The sequence below is a fragment of the Seriola aureovittata genome, chromosome 17 (genome assembly GCF_021018895.1).
Source record: "Seriola aureovittata isolate HTS-2021-v1 ecotype China chromosome 17, ASM2101889v1, whole genome shotgun sequence".
Lineage (NCBI taxonomy): Eukaryota > Metazoa > Chordata > Actinopteri > Carangiformes > Carangidae > Seriola > Seriola aureovittata.
In genome coordinates this window covers 14074127-14096528 of record NC_079380.1, presented here as the reverse complement: position 1 = coordinate 14096528, position 22402 = coordinate 14074127, and the positions used below count along the sequence as shown (strand labels likewise).

General features: G+C 42.8%; 1 protein-coding gene across 1 annotated transcript; it reads right to left on the bottom strand.

Moving 5' to 3' along the window:
- Positions 1–39: 39 nt before the first annotated feature.
- gpr139 (G protein-coupled receptor 139) lies at positions 40–22199 on the bottom strand. Its single transcript, XM_056400436.1, has 2 exons — positions 16522–22199; positions 40–5228 (listed from the first exon to the last, which is right to left on the bottom strand). The coding sequence occupies exons 1-2, from the start codon at positions 16667–16669 to the stop codon at positions 4243–4245; spliced, it is 1134 nt and encodes a 377-aa protein (XP_056256411.1). The 5' UTR covers positions 16670–22199; the 3' UTR covers positions 40–4242.
- Between the last annotated feature and the right edge of the window lie 203 nt (positions 22200–22402).

The following is a 22402-nucleotide window of genomic DNA, read 5'->3' as shown; positions in this document are numbered from 1 at the left end:
TCTTTCACATGCAGGAAAAAAGACACAGATCATCAGCAGCACTATCTCAGTCATTAGACATTACTGTTCTTTATTTCTTTGATCAAAAATATTGATATTGGCCAATACTTTTCTGCATACTTTCTCACAGCACAGTAATACATACTCTTTTTACAGTCAATACATTCATTAGGAGGGAAATAACTGAATTATGCAAGCCTATAATCACCCCAGTACGATCAAAAAACACAGTTTTGAAACACTGCCATGGAGAGAGTTAAAAGACTGCTCAAAAAAGGTCATCGTGTAGAAAATCACAATCAGAAAAATACCAACGAAAATGCCAGAAGCGTCAGTTGTACATTCATGGATATATCATTATAATACTGTGCTGTATGTAATTATATTCATCATGATTGAGTATAAATACATATTTGATTTCATACATTACAGGTCCTATTGCACAAACACTTTTTTAAAGCTTCTTTCTGTCTAACACAGGCTTTATGTACACACGCACACACACACACACACACACTCACTCACACACACTGGAGCTAAGCAGGTAGAGAGAGACAGAGAGGAAACTGAGCAGAGCAGGATGTGTGAGAGAGAAAATACAATTTTCCCCTCTGATTGATTTATGTTTGGTTATCTTTTTAATATCTGACTGAAGAAAATATGGATCCTAGGCATTTTTCTCTCATAATGGGAAGATTTCTTGGCAACAACCCCCCTCACACACACCCTCCCCTCCTGCTTCCAAGTGCCTCACGTGGGAAACGAAGGGACACCTGCATGTGACACCACCTCCCCGACTCATCCCTCTGCTTTGGTTTCCCAGCATGCCTGCCTCATTCCCTGGAGGCCGTGGGAATGAGGCACTGGCTTTCACACAAATGTCACATTAACATGGCCGAAACACTGGATGGGGTTAACACGTGAATTGAATGTCATGGATATGGCATGAGCACCTCAGGCTGAAGCCAAAACCTTTTGTTTTTTCTCTTTGTGACCTTACTTTTTTTATGATCAGTTTTGATCATTACATAATATTGATAAGTATTAAAGCATATATTTTAATGGCTTTACATTAAATGAAATGTAATGTCCTGCTGAGTATGACTTTGATGGATTGGGGGGTGGGGGGGTCAAGGAACTTTCTGAGTGATTACTGGTTATCAACCCTTTGGCTGTTCATCTCCATCAAATAAGGCCCGACATCCACCGGCTTCAGCTCAAGCTCCCCAGGAGCATGGATCAATTTTCTGATAAGAAATGATGGAGCAATATGCTCAGTATGCACATGTAGCACAAACGACTCTGAGGTAATCAGTTAATGAGTAAAGAGGACACTTGTGAAATTAACTTTGAGCAAGTGGATTTGACATAAAGTGGGAGGAAAAGAGGGATGAGTGGGAGGTTACCATAGTGAAGAAGGTGAGGAGCAGGTGGCAATTGGCACTGCCTCCTTCACTGAGCAGTTTTGAAAATCAATTTGTGAGGAACAAAGAAATGGGAATTGAGAGTGGAGGAGCCAGTTATGGCCTGGGCGCACAACTGAACTGAAAAATGGGAAGTTTGGCAGTTGCAGAATTAGGTTTACTCTGGTTTGATTGGAAAAGAAATTGGAACGACTATCACATAACCCAACAGCTAGAAATTGTACAAATACAGTACTTGCAATAAAACAGTTTTTGAGCTCTGACTGAAATTTGAAGGAAATTTCATGTTTCAATTTTTACATTAACAACCTGGGTTCAGTAGTTTTGATCAAAATTCCTATTTGATATAAGTCACCCACCAATTACATTGCTGAGAATGTCTACAACATGTATACAGACCATTGCTACATGAAAAGAATGGAGGTTTTGGTCTCAACTTCACCTGTTTGTGAGAGGGGACGGTAGTCTACAATTGTAGAAAGAGAATTTCTTAATTAACTAGTTTAACTGTATTGTTTTATAACCTTTAAAATATGTACTATTGCAATGTTCAAATCATATGGGATGAAAAGTAGCACTGGGAAAGGGTTTCATGTTTACTTCTTGCGAATGTTCACATCACAGGACATCTCAAGACAGTTATATGTTATAGTTATATGAGTTGGACATGTGACGGTTAAAAATAAAACAATATGGGTCTATATTCATAAAATTTGGGTCTAATTACATTGAACAAAAGACTTTGGCTGATATGAGGCATCAACGCAGCCCTCTCATTAATTTGAATGCAAGATCAACTTTTGCTGAAATGCAAAAGGGTCAATTACTTTGTAACGTCAAGGCCATATTTTTTCTGTTCACCTCGCAATCCTTGTGATGAAAGATAAAATTGTTGCTGCCATGATAATTTTAAAGTTGTAAAATCCTGTGAGTGAGTATTATAAACCTCTGTGTAGTTTTTTGGCATCTCTGTTGTTAAACCGTATCTTGCCGAGTCACCATGTCCCCATAATTCAGCAGTGAAGCTGGCAAGTTAAATGTGAATATACCTGATGTGAAAAATGACCAAAATGTGAAACCCTTGGCCAGCTTTTCAGCCACAGCCAATTTTTGCTTAAATAGCTAATACAATGAGAAAAAGTATGACACACAGGCAGTCACCCCCTAAAGTACCTCAGATGTTTGACTGTCGAACGAGAGTTTGGAGGGCATGACTTTATCAGGTATGACAAACACACCTAACATTCATCAGATTTAAATCCTTATCCATAAAAAAAAAAAAAAAGGCCTGAAGTGTCTGATCCCTCCAGGCAGGTATTAGCAGGAATCTGCCCTTTGGCTCAGCTCCATTCTCGCTAGATAGATGAATACGTCTAATGCCCCAAGGTGTCTGCAGAATGGATGTGCACTGATCTCTGTGCGCTCTGTCTGTGGCCAATACAGGCTCAAGGTGTGTGTGTGTTACTAGGCAGGACTCGGGCTACACTGAGACAGAGTTGATGTATGTGACTGTGTTTCGTTGTAAAATTTTACTGAACTGCTATCAACCAGCAGCAGCAGAACAAGTAGAGCTGCAATGTGCCACTGTGGCCCTGAGACCAGGGACAGAAAACCTTGGACGGGGGGAAACAAACCATCGGGATCAGAGCAGATTCTTCTTTCCTCTCTGTCTCTCTCTCATCCTCAGTCTCGCAAAAAGCTAAAGGGTTGAAGAGATGTTCATTTACATTCATTATATTCATCCAGATAATGGCTAACAGTAAGTCATCAAGGACCATTAATAGTTAATAGAGGACTATCTACTAATAGCAGAAATTTCCTCTTCCTAATATTGGAAATGTGATTACTAGATTAATGACACCTTGGAGCCATAACTGACCCCTAGTCATATTTTTTGTCTTGTACTTTTGTGAGGCTACAGTAACAGTCAAGTCTACCATTAATAAATATTTGACAAACAAGCAGAGCACCTACTCATCCTACAACAACCTGTGAGCTTGGATGTGGCATAACTTGGTCTTCCATAGCGAGCGCCGACTTATAGGTGACCTGCACTGCCAGGGTGAGCTAGGGCTGTTCATTTTATAAAAGCCCCATGTAACATGCCTTTCAGAGTCCTCTGCATATTAAAGTGGAAATGACGGTGCTGTTTTACATTGCGTGAGAGACAGTCAGAGCTATGGGCAGTGGACATGTTGTCAGTGGCTCTGCCTGAGTGAATCCCCCCCTTGAGGTGAGATGTTTAGTGCCCAGACTCTGACTGGATCTCTGCTTCGAGCAAATGACTGCCAACGGAGCGAAGATGCAGCTGTTCAAAGCTCTTCAGCGTTGGCGGCAGTGTACAACAGAGAGCGTCCATAAAGAAACCAAGGCGTTTGATGCTTCACCGAGGATTCATCTAATGGTCAGTTTATTCTCTAGCGCTGTTACAAACGGTGGTCCATAAAAGTCGTGATGGATGGCGGTGATATCCTTTTCATCGGTCGCTCACTCAAGCTGCAATTAGTCACTTACAGTAGCTTTATTTTTTTGCATGGAGGAAACAATCAACATCTATTTGATGCTGGTCGCTGCTTTGTGAATACTTTATTGAACATGAGAGGCCTGCACGCATCTGCTGTTTGCTTTTCCACTTTACTAGCCTATCACTTTGTTATCGCTCAGAGCTAGCTAAACTGTCACCTCTGTGCTCTCCGGGCGTGTTGACATTTCAAAACCTCAAAGAGTCCCATGCGGGCAAAGCTAGTTGCCACGGAGACAAAGCCCAAATATGATCCCCCAGGACTGAGGGTGGGGGCAGCTGCTGGTGGCTGAGGACTCAAGAGGAAATACAGATGGGCTTCCCATTTTTGTCATACTGGTACACCAACATCTTGATGCAGTGGGAGTTGGCTGGTGAGATCCAGGGGCTGCTTGTGATGGAGAAATTGTGGCTGGCGTAGAACGGTGGTGGCTGCTTCCGGCAGTGGACCAGCGCTCGCAGCACGTTGGCCGCCATGCCCCGGAAACGCTTGCTGATGAAACAGTAGAGGAAAAAGTTGACGCCAGTGTTGAGCAACGCCAGCATGTTAGCCAGATCAGTGAGCATGTGGAGCAGTCGGCCGGCGCCTTGTGAGGCTGGAGGAGGGGAGTAGAAGTGGTAGAGTATCATGAGGGTGCGAGGTGCCCACAAAACTGCAAAAATGGAGGTGATGGCCAGGAGAATGGCGGTGGTCTTGCCGGTGGAGTAGCCGCGGAGACGGAAACAGCTGCGGCGCCTGCGTAGTTTGCGCACGATAACAGCATTAAGGGAGAAGAAGACGGTGCATGGGAGGAGGTAGACAGTGGCACAGTGGGCCCACACCAGGACATGCTGGGCTACGGTTCTCCTGTTGCTCTCCCCTCCTCCTCCTCCTCCACTGCCCATTCCTGGCAGGCTGTGCCACAGCTCAGGCCACCAATAATAAGGAGCTGCAGAGAGTAAGCACCCAATATACACGGCAAATATCACCCTTCGTGTGCGCGCTGGGTAGGAGACTGTGTGGTAGCGCAGTGGATGGCAAACAGCGATGTAGCGGTCAATGGTGAGCGGCACGGTGATCCAGATGGAAGTGTGAATGGAGGAGAACTCCAGGACCTGGACTGCACTGTTTAATGAAGGAGGCAGCGGCGTGGCCAAAATAAAATCCTCCAATATAAAGTCGACAAAAACAATCAGGAGTAGGACTAGGATGTCGGCGGCTGCCAGAGCCAGGAGATAGTTGTAGGAGGACTTCTGACGACGCAGCACCAGCTGGGACAGGATGACCACTGTCAGGATATTAGCTGGGAGGAGGAGGAGGGATGGTGAGGAAGAAAGCGTGGAGATGATTCAAAGTTGATAGACAGAGGAAATTGTAAAATGATGGAAAAGGAAAAAGTATGATGAGATTGGAAAAGGAAAGGGCACAGGTTAGGGCAGGGAGGGAAACAGAGAAATTGAGTGTTAGTAGGCAGGTAATTGAAAAGGGGCAACATTCATCCAGCCAGCCACAAACAGGACAGCAACAGAGATACAGTTGAGAGCGATAGCAAGGCAGTGGACAAGACATATACTATAGGTGTTAACACAAGCACAATGCAATAAACAAATACAGAAAAAAGGGGGGAAAAGCACCATCAGCAGCGCCACCATGGTACTAACCAGGTATAAGGGCACACTGGGTGAGCTTAAACTGAAGGTGTGGTGGCACTGCATGCAATTTTGTTCCAATCCCTTATCATCCCTGGACAGTATTTGCCATGTTCACCCAGCTCTGCTACCGAGTAATCCACCCCCTATTTAACACTCTATTCCCTTTTCCCCCTCATCTACACCTGCTGTGTAATTCAAGCAGCACCTGCCTCTGCCTTTGGCCAACTTGTTATCTCTAATAAAGAGTAAAGCCACAACAAAAACAGGGGGGCAACGTGCAGCATCACAGCCTTGGCAATCTGCTGAGTTCACTACTGCCAGCCACCCTTCTGCCAGCAATTTAGTTCCTAAAACAAAGCACAAGGACACCCCATCTCCCCACCTGCATCACTTTAAAAAATTTTACTCCATATCCCCAACATGCACTGTTGTTCTTTTTCTTCCACACTGACAAAATAAATGTTACCCTGGCCACCTTAGGTTTATTTATTCCATCTCACTTTCTTGCACAGAACAGGTAAATAGCCCAGGAGGGGAAGAAGTATTCTATTTTTTTTTAACACAAAGGCCTGGATGTGACTTATTCCACTGCTGCTTTTACCAAAGCATGACCTGTGCATGTCTGCATTATTCAGGAGGAGCACAGCTTTCTGCCTCTCACATGGGACTGCAGTTTGACAATTGAGTTGAACAAGCTCATTACAAGTCTTTCTTTCTTTCTTGTCCTATTCTGTTCCCCATTTCCCCCAGTCACCACATGTGCATATTATTCTCAGGTTATTCCCATCATCTCAGACAGTTGCGTTTACAGGTTGTGAGCACGTTCAAGCCGAGAGCAAGGTCCAGGCTTTGTTTACACTGTAGTGTTAATGGAATGACAAAAGCTTGAGACAAATATTAAAATAAGTTAAATCCAACTGAACCGTCATTATCACGAAATATAATACTATATGTTACAAATTTTGATGGAGATACTGAATGCACCTTGTCATCTCTGTCCAGTGAGAACATTTACCTCCAAGTAGGGAGGGGGATTTCTACCCATTTGCCTTATAAAACATTGTTCTGCAATAAAAACAATTTCAACTCAAGAACAACTTACAAGCTTTTTCAGAGTTTTAACTAACATGTCACAGTTTTCATCGTCTGAGGTGGGAACATTGGTGCCGTAATAACAGGCGGTCGTAATCCATGTCTTGGTTCAAAGATGGCCTCAGGTGCATTATGTGAATGGCCTCCTTGATCTTTACGATCAACGATCTTCCATCCACAACCACTTGTTATCTCATGATCCACATTCAAGGTAGGAATGAGGTTCCATTTGTGGATAAACACAGTAAGCGCGGGTTTAGATCAACATTATCTCCGCATGAAAAAGAAACAGCTGCCCCATTTATTTGAATAAGGCCACACTGTTGGCACAGTGAGGGTACCAATGCTTTGGGCCAGAAAAGTATTTCTACTTTATCTCAAAATTGTCAGAACAAAAGATAAAATGATTTCTGCCTGGATAACTTTCCTGAATTGTAAAATCATCCCTCATAATATTATAAATGGTTGTGCCCCGTTTTGGTGCTATTCCTCAAACTGAGCTCATGTCACAGTACCTGAAGCAACATGCTCCCATCAGCGCAGCCCCTTTGCAGTTGAAAGTTCAGGGAAAACTCAAAAGTGGACCTTAAGTTGTGATGACTTTGTCACACATATCGATCCCAAGGTCAGGACTGATTTTCAATGCTCGAAATAGTTTTCCTTAATTTCTGCATATTAACAGCAACAATATGCAGATTCTTTTCTTAGGTGGAAAAGCGTATTTGGACTTTTCTATTTCTTAAAGGAGAGTAGTGTGCTAGTGACTGCTGTGTAAGGACATTAAGAATTTGATTCAATACATGTGCCATATAGTGTAAAATTCAGAGGCATTATTGGAGAAAATCAATACTTTTCCAATTTATCCCAAGATTCCTATTTCATAAAACTAGTTCAATTATCTAAACTAAAACATATCAAATACACACAACAATCATCGGCATCTGTCCTTTACTGTTGCTAACCAGCCTTATTTAGTGGAAGTCGCTGGTGCAGCATGAAGCCATGTCCAATCTGTTCCCTCAGACGAAGATGCCTCTGACACTGATTTGCTTCGCAGCGTCACTGAGACATCAATGCACTTAGCAGCCATCACTGTCCATATAGTTCGAGCGTGTGTGTGTGTGTGTGTGTGTGTGTGTGTGTGTGTGTGTGTGTGTGTGTGTGTGTGTGTTCTGTGGTCCTGTCTCCCTCTGCAGTAATAGATCTGGGATTGGATTAGGTATGGCAGCTTGGAGTCTGGTACATCACACTTCACAGCCTCAGCCACTATCAGCTGATTACAAATTACAAAGCCGGCTCCAGATAATGACTAAAGATGTCCTTGCCAGACTGGAGGATGTGCAGCAGAAGACACAGACACACAGTAAGACATGTCTGCACATGCACACACTAACACAAAGATCATTAGGGATGCACCAATTCATTAACATATGATCTATCAATAACCATAAATGAAAAAATGTCAAAGCAGTTTACAAGACCCGACAAGCCAATATATGTGTACATGTAGGGCTGCTGGATTGCACCCCCCCCCCCACCCCCCATCACAGCCACCCCTGCTTGTACATCACACTAACCTCTGCAAAGACAAGTTGGATTGCTTTCATGTTGAGTCTTGGTTTACTGTGTTATTGATTCTTTAGCTCAGCTGCTTTCATCCACTGTCTGTGTGTTGTTTCTTCTTCTTCAGTTGTCAGTTTGAGCCATGATCATAAAATGATCCAGAATAACCCAGGATTTAAAGAAATGGATCTTCTCAATAACAATTATGAGGTTTATAATAATCCCCAGTGTAAATATTTGCAGAATCATTACTTAAACGATACAGTAGGATTAGTTCAAGCACTGTATTCAATCATAAAAATATTAGAGTTGGAGGGGATCTCCACCAATTTTACACATCAAAGCCTGTTTAAAGGTTTTGGGGACTACTGCTGCACATGTAAGGACATAAATACGTGGCTCCACAGGCCACTGTCTGATAAATATCTTCAAGTGATGTCACTTGAGTTAGCGTTGGTTGGACGTGAATACATGTTTGGAAATAAAATAAAAAATCTGGGTGTATCAGACCTCTGTAACCTTGAGGTTCTCCTATTCTCTCTATAAAAACAGTCACTAATACATTTTGTCTGCTACTACAAAATAACTGCTAGGCCTACTTTTTTTTTTTTTTTAACTTATCATTTCTTATTTATTGTTTTGTGTTTTCTCTGAGTTCAACTGAATTACTTGGCAACAAGTGTTAAAAAATGACTGAAAAGATTACCTGATTATCAAAACTATCTCTCACGTTAAAATTCCAAACATTTGCTTTTCCCAGCTTCTTAAAAGTCAGGATTGGCTACTCTTCTCTGCCACAAATGATAGTAATTATTATTTAAGCAGATTTTGGGGGTTCTGGATTGTTGGTGCAACTAAACAAGATATTTGAAAAGATATTATCTTAGAAACTCTAATGGGTTTATTTTTCAGAATTAATCCAGAAAATAATAGGCTGACATGTCTGACTATATCCATACACCCCTGTGGATGGTCATTGTGGAGTTAAAAAAAAAAAAAAAAAAAAGTCAAAAAGCTTGGTCTGTCCATTGGAATGACTGCCAGACACCACTTTTGTCTTTGGTAATACTGACTCTCAGTACATGTAATTTTCCATCAAGCAGCCTGTCACAGAGGTCAGTGTGTGGTCTGTTCACCTGTAGGCTCACACCAGAGATGGGATCTTATCAGTGGCTGTTTGTATGAGGAAAAGGCTCCTGCTAAGGTCTGAGCTGCTCAAAAATTTCCTAATAGAGACCCATTAAAATTCCTGTACAACAGATGACACCCTTAGTCCATCACCTCGCTTTTTCTATTGTACCTCTGCCCGTCGATTCTCTCACTTTCTCTGTCCATATACTGCTACGCTTAGAGGAGTGACATGAAATGAAACAGTGAGGTGCTGACAGTCGGTGGCTGGGTATTATTCTGTTTGGGCTCCCCAGTGAGACGGGCCCTTCTACAGACAAACAAAAGGGATCTGTGGCAAGCTTGACATTTCCATTTAGCTCTAGCCAGCTTGCACTGGGTTGCCCATTCATTTCAATTGACTCCTGCTCTTTACCTCGTCTCTGGGGCTGGGGTGGGGGGGTTGGGCTGGAGGCGAATGGATCTGCTCGGCATTCTGCGGGTATGAGGTGGCACATGCGGGGCTCGTCGCAGCTGGGATGGGGACAGACGAGTTGGACAGATGCACGCACAGAAAAGGGACATAAAGAAGACAGACACACACACACACACAAACACAGACATCCATGATGCATACAGAGACATTTGCATCTCACACCTGGACATTCAGGCGGAGACACAATTCCCCATCTTTTCTTTTTCTCTTTGAATAGAAAAATAAGTGTCTCCAGCTGAGAGGGGATTAGAATGACCTGAAGGACACATAATGAGCTGCTGTGTGTTTGTCTGTTTGCTCGCATTTGTGTGTGTGTGTTTGCATGGGTGACCCCTTTTGTCTATTTGTGTGGGAGTGCTTTTGTGTCCCCGCTCACCCCGCTGCTTGTCTAATGTAATGAGGGAGAGGGCCATTGACGTTGTTTAGCGGGAAAAGGAGAAGGCACAGCGTGCTCCCTGAGGTGTGTAACGAGGCTGACTCATCCCACCACTAAAGGGACACGTTCAGACGGGCTGTCGACAAACGACACTGCGCAGCTTAACCCCTGAAAACCGGTGGCAAAACATGAGATGCTGCCACTTGTCATTAGGCTTCCTCATGGGCCTCATATAGCACAGACAGAACATTGTAAAGAGGAAATTATAGCCCAAAAATAAAAGGAAAGAGGGCTTTGCAATTAAGGATTTTTTTTTTCATGTCATTTGGAGGAAATTGAAGTTTGGCTTTGACTGCTTATCTGGATAAGGAAATAGATGGAGGGGGAAAGGAAAGTGTGGTCTGAGGAAGGTCACAGAGAGTTAAAAAAGAGAGAGAGAGAGAGAGCGAGAGTGCAGGTGATTGAGTGTGAATGGAGGAGAAGATTAGACAGAAAGACAGAATGAGACAGAGAGGGAGGTATAGGGGAGAGTGGTGAGGTGGTGGGAGGAAAGGAAGAGAGGGGGTGAATATCAAAGCTTGCTTCAAAGGTCACAGGCACTTTGTTCCTGATGACAACCATTTCCCTTTTGTCTTCTCTAAGTGTCAGACTGGACATAAAGAACGGCGATTCCTTAATTCCCTGAACAAAAACCAGGAGCACATCCTCACTACAAAAAAATAAATAAATAAAAAATAAAAATAAAAACATACATTAAAGAAGATAAAAATCAATTTTTTTCTGACAGTTTCTTTGAGCTGTGAGTTCTGTTTTGAATAATAAAAATGATAATGATGTCATAAAGCAAACTCCTTTTGATCCTCATTAATTTGCATTGAAGAGGATCAGGCTTGTGATGGGATGCAAATATGATCCCATCAATAAAACACCATTTTATTGTGAGCATAAGCTTAATTTGAGATCTGGGAATAAATGGGGAAGGGTAGGAGAAACTCATAAGAAAAAGAAAGACGCAATAAAGAAAATGGAGCAAGAGAAAAAATGAGCACAAGAGAGAAAGAGATATATTGTAACAGATTATTTAGGTTTAATGGGCATATTAAGAGAAAGAGGCCCTGCTGCTGTTAATGATATTGATGCTACTGCAGTGCTCAGCTGTCTTCTCACCTTTACAGCCATTCATTTTAAAGACAGACCACAGCGAGTCAAAGTTTGGTGGAGATGACTGTCCTTACATCAAGGCTAACCCTGCCGCCTGCGATGAAGCATTGACGACTGCATGACAAAACCTGCTTATTATGTTTTAAGGCTTTATAAACAGTGCAACCAATTTCAACGTGCCCTTGGATCCCCTCCAAATGATTTTTGTGAGGTTTCAGCTATGAAAAAACATCAACGGTGGAATTTAGTTTAAGTGATAAGAGAGAGCAATGGAGGAAATGCAGAGAAAAGACGGGGAGCAGAGTGAATGGAGGGAAGATGAGGAGGAAAATGAAAAACTGAAATGACTTTCGGATCACAGCGCTGTAATTATCCTCAGATTGATATATCATTGTTTTCCAAACAACGGCAAACATACAGGGATTTTGGTTTCAGCTGCAGTGAAAGCATTTTGTTGTCAGCTCCGTCACCGCATCAACAACATCTCTGATTTATTGCCTCAAACAACACCTCCCTCCTCTTTTGCGTCCTCTGTCCTCCCGCGCCCTCTCTGGCTCGTCTCCCCCATGACAAGCTGACATGTTCACCACATCCCTCCCTCCCTTCCTCTCCTTTCCCAAACTGCAGACTGGAGACAAACCAGAGCCCAAAATCTCAACCTCCCTCCCTTCGATTCACTGAATATCCTCTGTCTTTTCTCCACTTTGCCCATGCTTCAACACAAACCTTCATATCTTTTCCTCCTCATCCAGTGTACAACTCCCTAAACTTAAACTCCACTTTTAGAGTGATAGTATCTATTAACAAGCCTCCATCCCACCGCAGATGCCTTGTAGCTGGTGCAGATTGACAGATCAATAGTCCAAACTGAAAATCGATGGGGCCCATCTCTTTATTAAGTAGGGTTGACACCTGGCCTACACTGCGACATGGAACAGAGGGTTGTTAGCGCCGAACATCCCTGACCTTTTCCCCTTGGGTGGGTGGATAAGTGGAAGTGGGAGGAGATGTTTTCCAATTTGCACGTGCTTCTTGTCACATCGCTGACTGTTGAACAGCCACACAAACAGAGATGCTTCAAGGAAGATGAAAGGAACACACCAACATACTGTGTTTGTGCACAGGTGGAGGAGAGATCCTCTGAGAGCCTTGCAGGACTCAAATTAAAACACAGACCCCAACATGTGAGTGTTTGTGCTGACAGAATGTGCACACATCTCCCCTCCTTTCAAACGCTTGTTGTCAAGTGTTAGTTTTCCACATTTATGTCACATGAGGACACCTGAGCCACTTTCATTTGGTTGAAAGCTCAGAAAAAGCTAATGAAAAGAATACTGCCGCACACAATTTGACAAATCTACCAAGTTCCAACTAAATAAGTTGTTTGTACCTGCCCCCTAGAGCGATGCAAAAAGATATTTTCTGATCTGTTGCACTAGTGCGTAGGAAAAATGTAGTGCCAAAGGAAAGTGCTGTTTTTACGGAAAGATAAACCGCTGAAAATATTCTACCTGAAGTGTACATTTAAAAAGGGATATTAGATTGTTTCAGTGGGCGTTTTTAAACCTGTCTATAACACGTTTCTTTCTGGTGGCCCCGTGCACAGCAACACATCAGTCTGCCAGTGCCCCCAGTCGGCTTTCCTAACTGGAAACGCGCTGATTAGGATCTTCTGCAGGTAATGTATATATCTATATATACACACACGACTATATATCTATATATGACTACCTCACATAACCCCACGTCAAATGTGTGCTACAGTTGGATGCAGAAGCCTGACTCATTTCACACTACCTTCCTCATTTTGCTAGAAATCTTTGTCCCATGAATATGAACAGTCTGAGCTGTTGCTGAAATGGTGCTCGTCTTTCTTGTGTCCAAGGTCAAAAACAAGCTTCCTTTTGTGAAAACATGTATATATTGTAATTCTTACTCCCCTACTTTTACTTTAAAGATAGGGGTTTTGGTTAATCTGCAGATTATAATTTGCATGTAAAACACATGATTATGTTATAAAATATTCAATAAAAATATTTAGGGAAATATTCTGAATAATTCTTCCACCACTGTTCAGCTGTGACATTCAGTAGACTGACTACCTCATCTCCACATGAATGCTTAAATGCTGATGTATCTTTGTTTGACGGTACTTGACAGAGCATTACAAAGCAACACAGAACATTTGCCTTTATACTGTAATGAGGTTTTGAAGTAACATTAGAAGACGGTCTGTGTTTCAAAGAATTCTAGATATACGCTGTGTGGAGAAATATTTGACTCGAACAATAATGCATAAACACATCTGTCTTGGCCGAGATATTCAGAGCAGCTTCGCTTGAACATCCAGCTACCTCACACGTGCCTTGTTCAAACTTAACATTAATGCATCTCGGGTGATCTGATCACAAGTGGACAGCTCTTAGTACGTCAGTTCACACTTGACATTAGAATGCGTCTCCACATGCTCACTTCACCTCCCCGTTCTAAGCACATACATCAATTCTGTTTGCAAGGACCAAATGCATCGTTGTTTTTAACCAGTGGGAGGCAGCAGTGCAACAGACTGGGGGTATTCCTTGGCAACCCAAATCGCCCAAGATGTTTGGCGTCCTTGTAATATATCTTTATGGGCTTTTCGAAAATTTCAGACAGGGTTATTCGTGTGTACTCCATCCACCAGAATCCATTTTGCCTGTTGTTGCCTGTTGTCCCATAGTGCTACAAAAATGTGGCCTTATGCAGCCGATTATGGTCTGAGTGATCAAATATTAAAATGTGCCCTCAATGTAGCTTGGGTGTGTTCACATCTGTACTTAGAGCTGTCCACTTGAAATCGGATCACTCGAAGTTAATGCCAGGTGTGAAAAGGGCGGCAGCATCGCTCCTCAGCTGACAGCTGTACTCTTTGCATCTTAGCAGTGAGAGCTTTGAGGCAAACTGTACTGTACATAGAGCAGGCTTCATTTCTGTGAGCCCAGCATGTCAAAGACTGAGGCAGCGGGCCGACTCCTTCACTGTGCTGTTTGCTATGCCAGCACACGTCTGTCCTGTCTCGAGCAGTGTGGTGTAGTGAGTAGAGAGAGGAAAGGCGCGAGTTAGCGATTAATTAAAAATGTGGCAATTCGTCTCGGCTCTGTCGTCTGTAGCTCCCCCACTCAGGGCTCAGAGGTGCTACTTCACTGGCTCTGCTGTTATTAATCTGGCTCTCTCCTAACTCCACTCTTCTTCCTCTTCTGCTGGGTGCCCTTGTCTTCCCTCTACTCCAGTCTCCTCCTTGTTCAACTCCTTGCTGTGCACAGCTTTCAGTTCATCATTCCGCGAGGTCACACTGTAATCTTTTCTCACCACTTGACTTGTGTAATCCTTTTTTCCATCACCTTCCTTCATCTCGCTTTTCACCCTCAAAGCTGTGATCTTGATGTGACCTGTTCTCCGTCTGCAGCCTAATGGTCAAAGCCTTTCAGAGATGTGCACATGTGAAGCCCTGTTGCCGTTTAGGCATGAAACACTGTCTGGTAATCAAGGTAACAGCCTCTGATCCATCCAGAGCGTTAAATATGTGTGGGTCTGTAGGTCACGCTGCTACTACTCACACATGCCGCGCTCATGAAACATTCATGATTCGCCTTGAGTGGAATGAGCTGTGTCATAATGATTGAATAAGTCGAACTCGCTGCTGCCAAGTATCAGCCCGCTGCGCTCAACTCTGCCATTAATTCAGACAACTATTGTAAGATTGCATTACACTCTCAGGTTATTGTTACTTACTGATTAAACAAGCAGCCTTTATCCCATTTGTTGAGACGACTCAGCAGCAGAATCAAACAAAACTCAGGCGAAACTTTAAATGACAGCACAGAGAATTGCCCGTGCAAGACTTGACTTCCAGGAGAGATAAATTAGACGAGATTTGATCAGAAGGAGAGACTTTTACTTTTACAAGACTGCAAATCTGTGGTGCAGCTGCAGTCTTGGCATACAAAAAGCTTTTCACTGCAGATTTGTTTTTAACCAGAACAGCTTAGGTTGTCGATAAAATCTAATTCCCAGACTTTGTCAAAGAAAAGGGGTTCAGAGCTAAACTTCACTATTGTTTTTGACTTGTGTAATAGCATAAATAATACAGTAAATGTTAGATCAAAAGCATTATACTTTAGTTTCATTTCTTGTTAAACTTATATAACGAGAAAATATCACTGCCTCAAATCTGGAGTTTAATAGAAAAGCCCTTGAATTATCCTTCCAGCTGTTAGACCACAGAATGAGTCTAGCATTGTGGTGATGGGCTGAAGCAGGCTGGATGTGTATCTGTCAGTCCAGAGAGCTTTGAACATCTGAACCCCAATCTCTGATTAGGCATCAGCGCTTTTCCTCTTTCATCTGACCTCCAGGTTTCCTGTCTGTCTCTCCCTCTTTTTTTTTTTTTTTAAATGCACACTCTCACACAGACACGTACAGTGTGTACACACACCACTTTGCTTCCCAGTGTGAGACTAGGTCAGCGCCGATAGATCACGCGGTGGGACGGTGGAGGTAAATGGGTGTGACAGTGACTGTGAAGGGATTAATCAGTCAATGGTAAAGACACAATAAGGAAGTGTCATTAATTCAGGTCATCAACAGGGGTCATGTAAGACACACTTGCCCCTGAGGTCAAAGATGAGTCATTGCTTACATAATATATTACAACTCCAGGTTCACCAAAAGAAGATGCACCTTCTTGTTTTGTGTATTTTTTTAAGAAACAACCATGGGTCAATAATCAGATATACATACTGCACATACTGTTGCTGCGTTTTCTTCTTTATTGAATGGTGCTTGAATATTTCCAACTAAGGAGAAAAACGTACGAACACCAAACAGACATACACAGGCACATGCATACAAAGAACATATGCATGCACAAGTGATTGCCACAAGGTCACAATGACAAATCAACAGTGTGTGTGCAAAGTGTGGCACTCAGGAGCAGCTGTGCAAGACATGTACTCACTCAGAGCTGCAGACAAGTGCACAACAAATCAAGATGCAAAGCGTAACTCCTGCACCCCACTGATGCAGGCTCTCATTGGAAATATGAGCAAATTAACACCGACTAAGACGTACATGTGGGTAGACACACACACACATAAAATACATCTCTTACCTGGCAGGCCGAGACAGAGCAGGACGCTGTAGTAGATGACAGGCAGTGGTCCGAGAGGGCATCCCTGTGCAACCTCAGAGGGGTGCTGCCCTGGGCTCCAGGTGCTCCCATTTGGGGAAAAAACAGGGAAGATGTGGCTGTGTTCCATGGCCCCCCGTCCTCGTCCTCTTCCTCAGCTGTGCTCAGTGTCAAGAAGCCTGGCCACGCAAGCAAACTGCCTGGTAGCCGGTTTGGGAGATAGGGTGCTCTGTCCTTGGGTGCCAATCAGCATGAGTGTGTACACGCGTGCGTTTGCGCGAGACAGCAAGGTTGAGTGTGTGAGAAGGAGGGAGGAATGGGAATAGATGGAGGAGAGAGTGTGGATGGAGAGGGAGACAACAGACAGGGAGATATGAGAGGTGATATGTGTTAGGATGTGGCGGAAAGGAAGGAGGCGAGAGGAGCAGAGAGGGAGGCGCGGAGAGGTGAGTGTGAAGGTAGAAGTGGAGAGGGGAGGATGCTGCCTGAGTGTGTGAGCGAGGGGGAATGAGAGCGAGTCGAGAGCGCAGCGGGGGAAGGAGGAAAGAGGGAGGGAAAGAAGGAAGGTAGATGGAGCGGAAGGGTACTGTAGAGAGCAGAAAGTGAGGGAGAGAGATGGAGACTGGAGGCAGCAGGAGGGAGGCTGAGGGAAGGTGGAGGGACACCCAGAGAGAGAAACAGGGGTAACATGTTCCCGTTTAACAACACTGAACCAATAAAACCGATGAGAAGACGGATGAGAAAATATAAATGGAGCGTTAAGCTGACTGTGAAAAAGGACAGTGTGTTTGCCCTTGCCATGTTGTCGGTGTGTCTCTTTAGTGTCTTTATTCACTCACTTCACTATTGCTCTTGACCATATATCAACAAATGAATGCACAAGCCTGCGAATTCTAGCACAAATTAACAAGAATATTTGCATATCATGAACCTCACATACAGTATGAATACATGTGATTGGAGACGTGTGGTAGGTGTGTGTGGGAGTGGGGGATTGGGTTCCAGTGGGGGATCTCATTTGCCATGCAGTGTGAACTGTCTGAATCTCAAGCTAAGATGTGCTAATGAGCACAAGGCAGACACAGAAAAGCACAATTATTCCTTTTTGAGACACACTCCAGTCTCTGGTTTATCACTTGCTTTGACACTGCAGCAGCAGGGCTGCAGCTGACAATGATTTTCTTTATAGATTCATATGCCAGTTTTTCAATTCATTTAAGCTACAAAATGTAACAGCTAATTCGAAGAAAACACACAGATGGTTGCAAACCATTGTAAGCACACGAACAATCAATGTCGAAGTCCGTAAAATAATATTTTTGTAATAATTACATTTATTCCCCAAACATTTTCAGCTACAGTACAACGCTTTCACCATCCTAATGAAGGGTAAGAGCAATGTAGCCAAAACTGTTTGGGGAATCAACACACAATACTAGCAGGCAGTTGTGGGACCTATTTAATAATTTAGTTTGTTTTGTGAGCTTTTATCTATTGTCATACCTAAATACGACAGGGTGTTTTTTAAGATCTTAAAGACTCTTAACCTCATTCAATCCGTTAAAGGGCCCACATATTCTACAGCTCACACCTTAGACCAGGTACTCTCTAGTTTCTTTTCAAACTGTCTTTAAGGTGGTGTATATGCTTATAACGGCCCATAAAGCGGTTGTTCCACAGCTCTCTGTACTCCTGGTCCCTACGCTACAACATGCTCTTGCATCCTCAGCACTGGTTCTGCAGCTAACGTCTGTGGTGCTGTTAATGCATCATTTTTTAATTTCATTATCTCTCAATCCAGATGCAATGTAAAATTCATTAAAGATCAATGCCTTTCCATCCTCAACCAAATTGCACCATTTAAAACTTGAAAATAACCTCCCATAGTTGAATGATCACACTGGAGCTCTCAGAAAATGTGAACAGCAATGGTCTATTTTATGCTTGTGACTTAATACAAGCCTTCCTTGCACGTTGGGCTGAGCTCCAAATCCATATATATAAATTTATTTTCTTTCAAATCTATCTGGTCAGGAGTCATCTTGAGGAACAATCATATTGAATTTATAGTTAATAATATCATAATCATAACAAATTGCATAATGCAGTAAAAATGAATTTTCTCTACTTAAATGTTTAAAAGAAAAGGTCAAAGGCACCAATGTCTGGAAACTATATAGGCCAAAATGGCCTTTTGCTTATTTAATTATCCCGTTCAGTATTATTTTAATGGCTCAGCTTTCTCTAAAAATCACCAACAGTATATAAAGTAATTCAATTTAGCTTGTCTATTGGCTACAGCATTAAAATGCTGCTCATACTTACGGTAATAATAATTCAACTATGATATTATGTTATTTCTTGATAAAAAAAAAACCCTCACAGGAACCATTGTTCTGCTTTACTATTGATATTTTAATTACATTTTGCTTGTGTACATTTACTTGACTATACAGGACTTTTACTTGTAGTGGAGTATTTTTACACTGTTGTATTGCTAGTTTTGCACATCAATCTTCTAACCTACTACAGTGTTTTTCTCCCCCAAAACTTCTTTCTGTATTCTTATGTGTTCTTCTTTCTTAGTATAGGAAATTTTGTTTATCATCATAGATATGATTCAGGAAAAACTTTCAAACCATGAGGGGTATTATGGTTTTTACAGCATGTAGTAGATACTGTGAATGGATATTACCCATTATTCTCACTATGAATGATTTATAAACTCCTTTGGGCTTCTGGAGTTGCTGTATGCGTAGAAAGCCGACATCAGAAGAGGTATGGCATGAGTACATTGAAACATCATGTCCATTTAAAGCGCTGTCAGCTGTGTCTGCTCTCCCTGTGCCTCTTCAGCACAATCAGGCCCTAAGCCACCACTCCACAGGTCTGAGCAAACAGAACCACACTGTGCTCTGCTTTACTCTGCTCGCTGAGTGAGATATTATATATCATCTCAAAGGTGGCACACGTGGCTGCGACAAGGACCTTAGGGCAGACCAGCTTTAAGAGTTTTACACAAAGAAAGAGAAAAAAGACGGGGTATTTTATGGAAGAAAAGAACTCTAGAGTCACTGAGTTTGTGGAAAGCGAAGGATTACAAAGGAAGATCAGGAGCGTCTAAAAACCTGCTTGGAGCTTCAGCTATAGCATCCCAAGCCTCCTCTACCCATCAGATATGAAAAGAGGAATTAATAACAAGACTGTCCAATAATGGCTGACCTGTTTCTGCATAATGCTTCTTGGATCAGAAGGAGGAAAGTGAAAGAAAAGTGGAAAGGAGTGAGGATAGGCGAGAAAAGGGGCAATCACATGCTCTTGATTCTTTTCTCCTACATGTGAACAAATGAGCTGCGGGGGCGGCAGGGAGGGGAGCGCCACGATTAAGTGTTAAATAAAATATGGCCTGCTGACGTGAATTGATCATGGAGAAATGTGGGACAGAGGACGGTGATTCTTCAAGAGTAGCTAGCGTAGCTGTGAAAGACCCCCACAGGGTTAGTGCCTGTCTGTTCTCCAGTACTTAATACATCATCATCATAGGTCCTTGTCACACAAACTCGATTACACGCAATCTACTGGTGCTTTGATATAAGCATGATTGTGTTGTGCGTAGGTTGATGTTTGCAGCTGGATTCAATATAGGGCAACAGATACTGTACATATGTGAGAGTATTTCTGATGTGCAAGTATAATGTGATGTCACTCCTCAGAACCAAACCAGGGCAGGTTATGGTTGTTATGTATTGTGGTCATACATCCACCTGACCTCATTACTTCCTGCAGTGATATGTTTGTATGAGGTCAGAGGTAGGAAAGGTCTATGCAGGTCATTAGTGTGTGTGTGTGCGTGCGCGTGCATCTAAGAGTGTCTGTGTTTGTGTGTTATTAATCCATTACATCATCATTACACATTGTCTGGGGACCTCACACTGTCAGGTCCTCACTGAACTGAACTATCACATGTGGACATGCACAAACGTGCAAAAGCAAACACGTGTTATTGCTTCAAACACCACAGAAATGTTAACTGATTTGTATGTGTGCCATGTTCACATTAATGGTTTGTTACTAAGCAGAACAAAGCAGATCTAGGTGGCACTGAAGCTGTTTAATCCTGCAGTTAATTGTGTGTGATCCTTGTATATGAGAATACCTGGATGTAACACTAAGAATGGCACTGATTGGGGAACAAGACTAAGGGTCAGGTTATGCTCAATAGACTGATAAACATTGCCAACCTTAACTGCATGCGGCCAACATGGCTAAAACGTGGAAACAAGTGACGAAACACGGAGACTTGTCGAGACTCCAGCATACAGGGAGTCCCAGGGATTTCGTCTCCAGCCTGTTAAATCCATCAGAAACTTGTCAAGTATCAGGTGGCATTAATTATGAATGCCTTCTGTGATGGCTGAGCTGTTTGTTTAGTCTGCCTGTAAAATTGGACCCTGGATTTGAAGCGGACTGGGTCAGCGAGGTCACACGTGAGAGCTGTGCTGCTCTTTCCCTCCTGCTCTCTTTCAATTTTGAGGTAGCATTCAAAGAATAATGAGGAGTGGGAAGAAATGGGAGCAACAGCGAGAGAGAGAGAGAGTGAGAGAGAGAGAGAGACAATACAAGAGCGGGACGTTGAATAAAACATTACTGAGAGAAAGATGGATGGATGATTGAGGGAACTTTGTACTTGTTCTGTTTGCAAGCCAGCATGTACAGTACTGAACACAGTGGCATGCTCACATACAGTACATGTACAAAGTCTACATATAACATGCACACGTATGAACACATGCATGGACTTTTAACAACTTTGGATTTCACCTCAGACCACACACACAATCAGAGGGGAAATTAACACAATCCTACTAATTTACATATCTAACTGCTGCTCTACAGGTTGGGACAGGCTCTTTCTCCACTCTCCCCACCCCAGGGTAAGTCTCCCTGGACTGGGCAGTCCAGTTCCTGCCCTTGTCCAGCACCAGGGACCAGCTGGTCTGAGCAGGCTCTTATAAAACCTCCGTTATTAGACTTCGGAAATGGAGACAGTTAACACGACTGCAGCTGAGACTAAAGCCCCACGGCCCTGTCTGCAAATTACATTGCTCTCACAAACAATCCCATTGAAATAAGGCCACCGAGGAGCGACTTTGGTTTTGGAAAGCATAGCCTTGATAGCCTGGTTTAGGCCACTCATTTTGTGTGTGCGCGCGCATCATTGCTACCAAGAATCACTAATACATTTTTGTATGAAATATGCAAAAACTCTAAATACTTACTCATAACTCCTCCTGAATGATCTAAATGTTTTGGTTGTTGGCTGTTGTTTGTTTTGACTGTTACTTATTCTGCACTTTGCCCAAAACTTCACAGCATCTCTGCTCTCAGTTCCTCAACAATTTCCATCTAATCCTCCTGTCCACTTTGATTTTCACTTGTCTGCTTTAGCCGATTTATGTAGAGCCCCAATTTGGACATTGGCTGTTTGCTGTTGTCTAGACTGGCGTGTGTTTGTTTGCAGTTAGGCTTCTCTTATTGATCTCAGCAGATAGCATCCCGTTTTGTTTGATCAAGTGTGCAAATCAGAGGAGTTCCTGATTCCCATCACATCACACAGCTGGGGACAATAACTGGGGTGTCTGCATGTATCATTGGTTTTCCTTCTACATAATGTATGCATATATTTCTGCATAAAAACATGTTCACAGTGAAGAAGCTAGTTTCACACTTACACTGGTTGTGAGCAGTTCAACCAAAGACCCCCCCCCCCCCCATTCAGATTTTTTTACGTACAGTATGTATTTCAAGTATAATTATACCATTCAAATATGCATTTCCTATTTAAGCATTTTGGTTTGTTTCC

What these genes read in the sequence shown, in the direction of transcription:
- gpr139 (XM_056400436.1), bottom strand. Translation starts at nt 16,669, where the DNA reads ATGGAACACAGCCACATCTTCCCTGTTTTTTCCCCAAATGGGAGCACC. An exon ending in GCTCTGTCTCGGCCTGCCAG is followed by an intron (nt 5,229 to 16,521) that starts GTAAGAGATGTA and finishes TCCTCCTCCCAG; the next exon opens with CTAATATCCTGACAGTGGTC.